This window comes from Babylonia areolata, chromosome 18 (genome assembly GCF_041734735.1).
Source record: "Babylonia areolata isolate BAREFJ2019XMU chromosome 18, ASM4173473v1, whole genome shotgun sequence".
NCBI classification, from domain to species: Eukaryota; Metazoa; Mollusca; class Gastropoda; order Neogastropoda; family Buccinidae; genus Babylonia; species Babylonia areolata.
Window position 1 is genome coordinate 37546144 of NC_134893.1, and position 11439 is coordinate 37557582.

The window sequence follows — 11439 nt, forward strand, 5'->3', positions numbered from 1 at the left end:
AAATATCTTGGTGTGATAATTGACAACAAGCTTTCTTTGAATGTTGATTCCACTTTTTTTTCTTTCTTTTTTTAACTCAAGGTCTAACTAAGCGCGTTGGGTTACGCTGCTGGTCAGGCATCTGCTTGGCAGATGTGGTGTAGTGTATATGGATTTGACCGAATGCAGTGATGCCTCCTTGAACTACTGATACTGATACTGATACTGATTCCACTGCACTCACTAAAAAAAATGAAGAGCTTTGAGCAGTTCTGTATGATTGTAACACATTTTGTGATTTCTGGCAAAACACTTTTGGTAGCTGTATGTGATGTCCATTATGCATGTAAGAATTGACATTTTTTTCATTTTTGATACCATACTGTTATTCATTCATAACCAAAACATGTGTGTATCCAGTAAATACGTAATTCATTGATATGAAAATTATGTTGTTTTATATTGTACTCATCCATTTCTTTTTCCATTGTACCATTGTGCTGACCTATACTGTACTGTACTGCACTGTAATATACTGCATTGTACTCTCCTTGTAGGTTACCATATGGATCCCATGTTGTGGTTCCTCAATAATTTCCTGTTGTGATGCTTTAAAGTTCTAGGACAATTCTCAGTAAGTTTATTGTGAATGATGTCCTCCCTCACCCACACACGTCACTCAACACACATAAAATCACAGATATGAAGCATGCATACACACAAGCACATATGTACACATGCATGCACACAGACACACACACACACAGGAAGTTCCTCCAAAAAATAGTACAAAGATGAGAGTGTGATATTTTGTGAACTGAACAATGCTTTCTGCATACACATGTAGGTCATCTAGTGTTTACACATAATGCTTCTCTCAGAATAGGTCATTCAGACATATTTCTCTCAACCGGGTCAGTATGGAGGAAGAGAGGGGAGATAAGCTGATGCTGTCACTAACTCACCCTACACCCCTTTATTTTGTTGTTGCTGCTGTTGTTGTTTCGGGGTTGTTATTTTCTTCATTCATTCTTTTATTTGACAGTCAAAAATCTCACAGTAACCATTCTCTCTCAATTGCCAACAGCATCAGAAAATACATACACACAAGCCAGCACGTGCTCTGTTGGTTTATGAATTTATTACAAGATTAATAACAGCTTCTCACTTAATTTGACAGTTATCTCTCATACATACCAAACACATTCCCTTAATAAAACATGTTCATTCTACAGTGCGTATGTTGCCAATGCAGTCCTTCTCTGCTGGCAAAATACATGTGTGAAATTTACAGTTGATTCAAACATTCCCTGCTAATGAAAGGGGGAAATACTGCAAAACTAATAACACAAAACCTTTAATTTCATCAAAGCTCAGATCCTCTGTTCATGTATCTATGAAAATAATTATAACAATAATAAATTACAAATTAAAAAAAAGAAGATTTGAGCACTAAATTGTCTTCCAACTCAAATGCAGTCTAAGGTGAGGAGGAGTCGAGGAAATATAATTCATCCCCAAGGAAAATGAGATCACATTCATTTTCATGGTGCAAAAGTAAAGTCACAGAGGCTGTTTAAAAAAAAATTAAAAAAAGTGGGGGGGGGGGATCTTTCAATGATTTTATCTGCATACTTTCCATCAGTACTTTTGTCCTCTCCTCCTTTCCTCCATCCTTCCTCAGTCATTAAAATATCATTTGGGAAAAAGAACACTTTTATGGAACTGATTGGTTGAAACAGCACCACACAAAGGTCAATTGAAAAATGTGTTAACTTTACCCTACGACCAAACAACATAAAACCAGTATAAAGTACAGGATTTTCTAAAAAGTTTCCAATAACAAACAGATTAAATCCAACATGTACATATCAAATTTTCAAAATTTTAGTTCTGTTCACACACACACACACACACACACACAAGGTACTTGATTTGTTGTTCATTGGTCCAAATTTCATATTCATGATGCCTTGCAGTTAAACGTTTCACTCACACCTTCCAACATTCTAACCTCATTCAATACAAATGATGCTCTGAACACAGTCTGATATAGTCTCAAGAATTCTCAATAAATCCTGGAAGAGAAAGGACAAAACAAAAAGTTTCTGAAAATGATGCAATAGCAAATTCAACAAAATACTATCAACTACATGATATGACCCCATAAACGTTCAATAATGAACTTTCATTCATGGATATGATCACAAAGTTGATCTCCCTCAAAACCCATCACAGCAAACCACAATGGTAAGCCATGTTAACAATCCAAAGTTTCGTGCTTTTGATGTACGAAAAACAATCCAAAACAGCAAACGCTTACATCATTAAAAAAAAAAAAAATAATGAAACTGTCCACTCACTCTATACCTGTAGTCTTCAACAAAGCGATGATGTTGGCAAAACAATGGTATATTTAAAATATGGCATGGGTGTGTTGACCTTTATCGCTGCCCAATCGACAGCTTAGTTCTGTGCTAAGCAATTTTCTCCCTGAATAGGTGCCGTCGAGAACAAGACACCAACTGTGAATAATACTGTTCAACAGTGATATGATTGTATCTTCTGTTTTTTATCTGCCCCACTGGGCATGGTGTTTGTGAAGAGAGGGACATACGTTCCCTCCCACTCTTTGCTTTCACAAATCAAATGCAATAGTACTGAAGCATCAATAGCTGTAAAAGTCTGCTCTTTTCGAAGCAAAGAAAAAATAATAAAAAATTAATATCATAACAAAAATTTCTCAGGAAAAAGCACTGTAATGACACACACTGAAAAAGATGATGTACACATAACACATAGATTAATGAAAGACCCTAGTCAGATGTCACAGACGGAAACGTACAACATCAGAGCAAACAGTTTCTCTCACTCCTGAATGTGTTTCAGTTTTGGTTTTACAAAAATATGAATGGCTTACTAGTGAAGATAACTACTGACACACTGTTTGAGACAAAAGACCATGACAGATTCAATGAACAAAAGCAAACAGAGCCAACATGAATTAACACTTCTCCCTGGCAGTAACAATATTCCTTATGAAAGAAAAAAAAGTCTATCTGAGCATGCACACACACACGCACGCATGCACACACGCACGCATACACACACACACACACACACACACACACACACAAACACACACAACCACACACACACTTAAATGCATCTATGTCCATGCACATGTGCAGTATGTGTGCCTACATTTAGCAATCAACCACATAAACAAAGAGAATGGGTGGTTAAGGTCAAAGAGTGTGAGTTCATGCAAGTGCATATGTACATACGTGTGTGTGTGTCAGTCTGTGTCTGTGTCTGTGTGCATGTTTGTGTGTGTGTGTACATAAAAATGTTTTTAAACAACATATTAATGACACAGAAATGCTAGGCAGCAGTTCCACTCTCAGTCTTGACCACACAGAAAGTGAAACACTGAGAGCACCATAATCTAGGCACATATAGTATTGCTTTCTGCGTAAATATTCCCGCCGCAATTTTTTCTCAAGATTCTACAACATAGGTCAAATACAGTAGAGAGACCTTTTCTCTAAGAAAATACTCTCAGATTCACCTCACAAAACATATGCAACCACTGCTCTGAGAGAGATTGTAAGAAATGCAGCAATGCATCCCCTCACGTCCCACTTATCCAAGGGACATTCCTACAAAAGTGTACACTGCCATTACGTCAAGTCTTGTACATAACACATATGACTGGGATACAATTATAGATCTTTCCTGTATTAAAAAAAAAAAAGAGATAAAGTTTGAGAAATAAGCTATTACAGTCACAAATACCCAGTTTTTTAAATATATATCTGTCACACATGATACCAAATTCTCGACACACTGACTAATCTTAGAGATTACTGGAGTCCTTCCTCCTCAGTACCTGTATCAAGTATCAATTGCACGGTAATCATGTGAAGGGTGATTCAGTGTGTCATTCCTTTGGAGGCTGCCCACATGTGAAAATAAATTGGGGCAAGAAGACGCCTAGTCAAAAAAAAACAACCAAAAAAAGTTCCAAGCAAAATGATTCTGTAACCTGAAACAAACTACTGTAAATATGCACGTGCTTCAAAAAAACAGATTTGGGCTAATATATGATTTTCCCTGTCTGTGAACTGCTAGCTTCGCCTTTCGACCAAAAGATATTACCACACTGGCATCACTCATTGATTATGTGAAAACAAGGGTGTGTGTTTCCATGGAATAAACATCCCACTTGGTGTCAATATGGCAAAACCAGAAAGCAATATTCCAATTGCAAAACAAATCATATGGCATTTGCTTGACCGATATTATCTATACAAATTAAATCATCCTGTGAGACCTGACTGTATCCATTATAAAATGGAACTGATCCCACTGCATTCTAAACCAAATAAAAATCAAAACTGAAATATGTAATACAATTAGCAGATGTGGGCCCAATTATATGTTCAACAGTGAACTCTTTTTTTACTTTCATAATAACCACTTCTCTTCAAGCAACGCTATGCAGAGTATGGTATGGTTTGCCAACAATCTAAAAAAAAAGTTCCAAACTTAAAATACAAAACTGTCCATGTGATATTGTTATTGTGACCAAATGATATGATACCCATGATATGAAACATAAACATGAAATAAAAATCCACCCCCAAAAATATCCTAGCACCTATGCATGGAAATAGAAACTCATTACAATATCCTGTGTTAAAATTATCAGTAAAAATAAAAGGCACAATTATACGAAGAGATGATATGAAAGTTTTGTTTTTCTAGAATGATAAAAGGGTGGGGAAATCTGAATTATGTAATTATCATGGTTAAATAAATAATAGAATTTCAAACATCTTGTTTGTCTTCCTATACTAATTTGAAAACAATTTTTGACAGACATCAGTTGATACAGCATAAGAGACACATCAGTACTCCCACTCATCCATAACAAATATACAAATACATCCTCCAGCCTTTCACAGTATTTTGAGCTTACTACAAGTATGTACATGGTTACATGTCTTCGTATAAAAGTATACAAACTGTACATTTGTTTTAAAAGATGGATGGAAAACATATGTATGAAATATCTTCTCTTCGAAGTCAACAGACATGCACTAAACTCAGCTGTTTCTTTAACCTGAGAAACTGTTGTCCCTCCGATGAACTTCCTTCATCATCAAACAAGTCTTTACAGCTGCATTAACTCTGCCACTCCAAAATGGTTAAAGTTCTCCCTATCTCTTAAGTGAAGTTCAGTGTCAGTCAGTTGTTAATACACACACACTTGCATATAAATACATGTAACTGAGTGTGCATCTAACGTATTAGCATCACTCTCCCTCCCAATGACACACATCTCTCTCAGTCCTCTTGCTCCTTTGCTCTCTCTCTCTCTCTCTCTCTCTCTCTTCACACACCCACACACACATTACCAATTCTCCACTTTGACAAAACCTATGAACACTGCTCAGAACACATGATAAATCCAGCAGAAATATTTTTTGGCAGGAGGGAGGGAGGGAGGGGAGAGTGGAGCAGCAGAAAAACTGCAAACTGCAGGGAAAGGGGGAGAAGGGGGACGGGGGGAGGGGAACTGCAGTTTTGCAGTCAACATCTTAGCTTTCTCCCATGCGACTTCCAGTACCAGTACCAGAACCAGTATCAACTTGTCTGGTCCACTGAACATTCCATCTGAACATACCATCCATACAAAGCCACAGACACCTTTATAACCATCCACACATCCACTACTCCAGCAGCTACGTTATCTCCTTGGTTTGACCAACACGCTGTCCTTGACCAAAAACAAAGGACCGTTCGTCTCCTGAGACCAGTGATGTTTCATTTCTTCTTCTGCAGCTGTTTCTTTTGTTCCTTTTCGCGCGCTTTCCGCTCCTTCTCCTGCAGTTTTTGCTCCTTCTCTTTCTCCTTCTTCTCCTTCTCTGCCGCCACCCGCAACTCTTTGATTTTCTTCTTCAACGTCTCCCGGTCCTTGGCGCTGACAACACCCAGCATCTGCCCAGCAGAACACACTCATATAGTGATAAGTTTGTGTTGAAAATTATTGTTTTCCCGTTTTAAATCAGTCATCACGGAGCACAGAACATGATCATTTGTGGCACTACCTCAAATTACAAAAATCTTTTTAAAAGGAAATGAAATCTATGCTTGCTTGCTCTCTCTCTCTCTCTCTCTCTCTCTCTGTTATTATGTGTTGTGTGGCCTGTTCGCTGCTACCATTTTTCTTCAAGTAAAGAACTTCGGTTTGTTTTCATATTTGCTTTCACCATTTTCATTCATTTATTCTCATGTTTATTCCCATGTTAGTAAGCGCATGTGCATCTTGGCTGCCAATGCAATCGTCTGAAAAAAATCAAGCACACATGGGAATGGTGGGCATGTCAGCAAGGACACACACCCAATGCACTTTTGGCCTTGAGGCAACACGTCCGCCTAGGAAGCGAGAGAATCTGAGCACACTGGTTCAAGTCCCTCAGTTGCCAGCATTTTCTCCCCCTCCACTAGACTCTGAGTGGTGGTCTGGACGCTAGTCATTCGGATGAGACAACAAACCAAAGTCCCATGTGCAACATGCGTTTAGCGCATGTAAAAGAACCCATGACAAAACTGTGTAGAAAAATCCACTTCGATAGAAAAACAAGTAAAATTGCAGGCAGAAAAAAAAAGAATGGGTGGCACTTTCAGAGTTGTGACACTCTCTCCCTGGGGAGAGCAGCCCAAATTTCACACAGAGAAATATGTTGTGACAAAAAGAGTAATACAATACAATACAAAGAACAATACAATACAATGCAATACAATACACCTTCAGTTTGGAGCTGTCCAATAAAAGTAGCTGGCTGCCGGTGATGTTCTTGTCGGTAAAGAGGGGCTTGTACTTCTCCATCTCCAGGGCCAGCAGCCAGTGACACACGTGCTCCGTGCTCCACTCCGTGATGCCGCACGACTGGTACTGGTTCTGACTGCGTTTGTTGGGTGACACATTCTCCTGCAATAGCACCACACAACACACTGACATAATGAATCACCTTCATTTTGTCGTTTTGACAGATATAGAAGGTCTATTCCATAAAAGGTCACGGCCGCTTTGAAGATGTGGAGTGAACATAGATGTATAGTATTAATCAAAGATAACAGTGTAATCAAACCAATTATTTTCAAAAATAAATATATCAACCCATTTTCAGTGTCCAACAAGAGTGTAGCAGCTAATCAGTACCCCTTTGGTTTTACCCCGGGGTCATATATGACCAGTCCAGATTTACCCAGGGGTTGTGTTTTGTGCAACAACCATCCAGGGACAGAACAGAACTGTTTAAAACACTGTACAGAGAGAAAACAAGAGTTGTTTTGGACGGGCGCAATAGCCGAGTGATTAAAGCGTTGGACTTTCAATCTGAGGGTCCCGGGTTCGAATCACGGTGACGGCGCCTGGTGGGTAAAGGGTGGAGATTTTTACAATCTCCCAGGTCAACATATGTGCAGACCTGCTAGTGCCTGAACCCCCTTCGTGTGTAAATGCATGCAGAAGATCAAATACGCACGTTAAAGATCTTGTAATCCATGTCAGCGTTCGGTGGGTTATGGAAACAAGAACATACCCAGCATGCACACCCCCGAAAGCGGAGTATGGCTGCCTACATGGTGGGGTAAAAACGGTCATGCACGTAAAAGCCCACTCGTGTACATGCGAGTGAACGTGGGAGTTGCAGCCACGAATGCAGAAGAAGAAGAAGTTTTGGAACACCAGAACAGAAAGAATTGTTCTGAAACACCGGACATCACTGTGAAGGACCTATCATTTCCTCCATTAACTGAAGCCTTTTATTTACCGATCCTTTTTTAAAGACCTGTGGTGTGTTTTTTGTGATGGGTTTTTGTGGTTTATTTTTTCCTTTTAATTTGATATTTGGGGTTTCGTTTCATGTAACTTATTGCCTGGTTTTCTTTCTTCCCTTTTTTTTTTGAAGCACACTTACATGAACAAACATATTTGAACAATGCTGTATTTGTTTCAGGTGTTGGTTTTTTGTTGTTGTTTTTCAAATGGTTTGGAAAACCGGTCATAAAATTTTCATTTAGTTACAGAGAAATATGAAATGCGTGCATGCATGCATATAGGCAAGTGCTTGTGAGTGTATGCCTGCCTGTGCATGCATATGTGAAAAAGAGCACATGGACATCCACATGCATTCATAAAACACGCACTGCAAGTGCAACTGCGTACATTCATTCATGTATGAGGTTGTCTCCATGTTTTAAACTACCAGTTGTACACTACAACAATGTGGTTCCACCAGCAAAATGAATTCAAAATGAAATTATCATTATCAATAATCCTACCATGGCGGCCGGAGTTCCAGAGATGTTGAGGGTGAATCCTGAGCGTGTGGCATCGTCATCGGGCTCTGACACCATCATGGAGAAGGAGCGCTCGCTGCTGGTGCTGACAGCTGAAACACGCACATTCTGGCTGTCCACATGTTACTTCCCACACTCACCATTTTACCTCAGTCACCAGGCACACCGTTTTATCTCAGTTTTTAGGGTCTACATATGGGCTTAGTACAAAGGAAGTGTCTGCATAAACCTCTTTCCCCCCGCCCCCTTTACAAGCCCCAAATTTTATTTCCGCTGATATGTTCAGTGTAGCAACTGTGACTATTCCTTTTCAACCAGCCCAAAAAGTGTTACCATAAACCTTCCATATTTTTTCCTTTACAAACTCCAAATTTCATTTCATCTTTGTTCAGTGTAACAACTGAGACTTTTCTTCTTCAACCACCCCAAGGAGGATCCCATTTATAACTTAAATATTAAACAAAAACACAAACAAAACAGAATGGTATTACCAGATGGCATTACAAGAGGCTGTGAAAAACAGCTTGATCTATTAAAAAAAAAAAAAAAAAACATGCCAAGCAACATATCCAACAAAGAACATTTCCAAAGCACAACTGTACAGCATGTTCCAAGATGAAGCAGAAAATGATAACTCATCCTTAAAATGTGTGTGTCTTTGTATGTGCAAGCATGTTGGTTTGTTTCTGATTTGGTTTTATTTCATTTGGTTTTATTTTATTTGCTTCATTTTACATCTACCAAAATGCATCAAACAATACAAAACAAATTGCCATTAGTCACCAGGTTACATTATCACCCACTATTACACACAATGACATATGGATAAAACTAGTCATACCAGGTTAAAACAAACATACACAATCCCACATACACCACTTTTCCCAACTCATACAACAGTCAACATACATGCTAACAAACCACTTGCAGTCATGCCACAAATCATGAGTAACATGCTTACTTGGCAAATGCTGCCCAGGCATGATCCAATGAAGAAACATGTAGCAAATTTTACTAATCATCCACCACAATCATGCCAAACCACAACAAATTCAATGGCTTGCCTACTTCAGAATTTTCTCCAAATATAAAGAACTGAATACAGACAAAAATTTTCTTGAGTACAATAACCAACTTCTGAAACACAAGCAGTACTGTTTCACAACACTCATTTTTGTAAACATGTAAAACCTTCATTTTTTCCAGAGAAGCTGCAAACATGGTTTTGGCATGGGGAGTTGGCAAAATGTGTTACACACAAAATGCATAGTTTGCTAAACCTGTCAACCACTGATAGTCAACTGCTGAAACACCAGTTTGATTACACTTAAGCAAGGGCCAAGCCTGAAGTCACAAACCTGTAATTAACAATCACATCTGGGATTTCTGAGCAGCTTTCAAGTGAACAATGGCATCAGTTTACTGTGGAAATAAATGTATCCTGTTTACAACAGTTGCTTTTAAGTATACACTTGTGTTTGTTGAATACAGTTTATGGAGGCAAAAATGTCTTCTGTTTCCAAAAGTGGCCTTAAAGAGTACACTGGTAACTGCTGCTTACCATAGGCAGAGATGCCAACCCTTCTGAAGTCCTATAGGAACGTTCTGATTTTAAGGAACACTTGAACCCTCAGTCCCATTAGAAAACAGACAACATTTACCTACTCAAGGGAAATAAGTCCTTTCCAATTCAGCGAAATCAATCAGCTGACTGGTATGCTCAACACATGTACAGTGTGAACAAGCATGCAACCAGCTTTGGTTTAGCTTCATCACCTGAGACTAGCAGTGTGACTTGCTGCCCCAACCAACACTCAGTGGGCATCACAAAAATACCACTCAGCTTACAAGAAAGCAGAGAGATGATCCAAGCTAGCCAAAAATAACTAATCAAACCAATTTTGAGGAGTGTGTAACATAAGAATGAACTGAAACCAGTGACAACAAAACATGACGAAACCAGCACAGTTGGCATCCCTGCATAGTAAGTCCAGCACTTCCATTCTTTCATCTACCTCCTGCAAGTACTGTCACTTACCATCCAGTTCTGAGCTGCTGCCATCTAGCGACCTTTTCGAAATCAGAGTAATGCCTGAAGAAGAGGAAGGAGAAGGGACTGAACTCCCTTCACCAATGCGTTTGTTGGACAGCAGCACGATTCCCTCCCCTTCTTTGCTGCCGCCACCTCCACCAAAGGGGGATTTAGGCTTCAGCGAAATTTTGGGAAGTCCAAAGCCTAGGTGAGGTATGGAGACAACAACGTGTAAGCCACCACAACATGCGTGATAATGCAACACACACATACACTAAAGCACACACACAAAGGGAGAAAGGGTACAGAACGACAACCAGAAACAAATTATTCAAACCACAATAATCAGACTCTGGAGTACAGCTTTCTTGTTGCTAAATGAATACAGTTAAGTTAAAGGATATATGCACTCTCCACATCCACTGTTAGAATACTGACTGTGTTAGCTCCACACCCCTACGACTTATCACAGATACTGAGTGCATGTTTAATGTGGTCTGTTTCCAGACAAAGAGAAAAATGTCCATATCAAACAAATGGATATAGCATAGCTGACATGTAAAACATTCATCATCAAGCGCTCATTCATAATGCTCATTCAACTTTAATCATCAAAAGTTTCATTAATTAACTCAGGTTAGCTGTTTGCCAGTGTAAAAAGTCATATTTGTATAGACAAATAATTCTCTGACTTTTTTCTTCTCTTTAGCAATCTCACACACAAGGAAAGGGAACAAACAAGGGGTTGGGAAGGTGGAAAGACAAAGGAAGAGAGGACAGATAGGACAAGAAAGGGAGATACAAACACATCAAGCAGTATAACTGGAAATTAAAAGACTAATATAACCCATGAGGTAACAGCAGAAAAACATCAAATATTTCAGATAATTATAGCTTCTATCACAATCAACAATAGCACAGGTGCTCTATCTATTTTATACACAAGTTAAGACGTCTTGCTACAGAACATATTCTTGAAGCTCTATGAGCTTTATCTATAATTTGCTTCATAATGCAGATACACATAAAGTAATATCTTGATACATAACCTTGTG

At 38.8% G+C, this 11439-nt stretch overlaps 1 protein-coding gene across 1 annotated transcript in view; it reads right to left on the reverse strand.

Annotated features, from left to right (window-relative positions):
• Positions 1 to 1100: 1100 nt before the first annotated feature.
• LOC143292231 (uncharacterized) overlaps positions 1101 to 11439 on the reverse strand; it is an 86883-nt gene continuing 76544 nt past the window's right edge. Inside the window, 4 exon segments of the mRNA XM_076602419.1 lie at positions 1101 to 5985; positions 6797 to 6979; positions 8335 to 8444; positions 10391 to 10588. Coding sequence (XP_076458534.1) covers positions 5812 to 5985; positions 6797 to 6979; positions 8335 to 8444; positions 10391 to 10588 — 665 coding nt within the window. The 3' untranslated portion in view covers positions 1101 to 5811.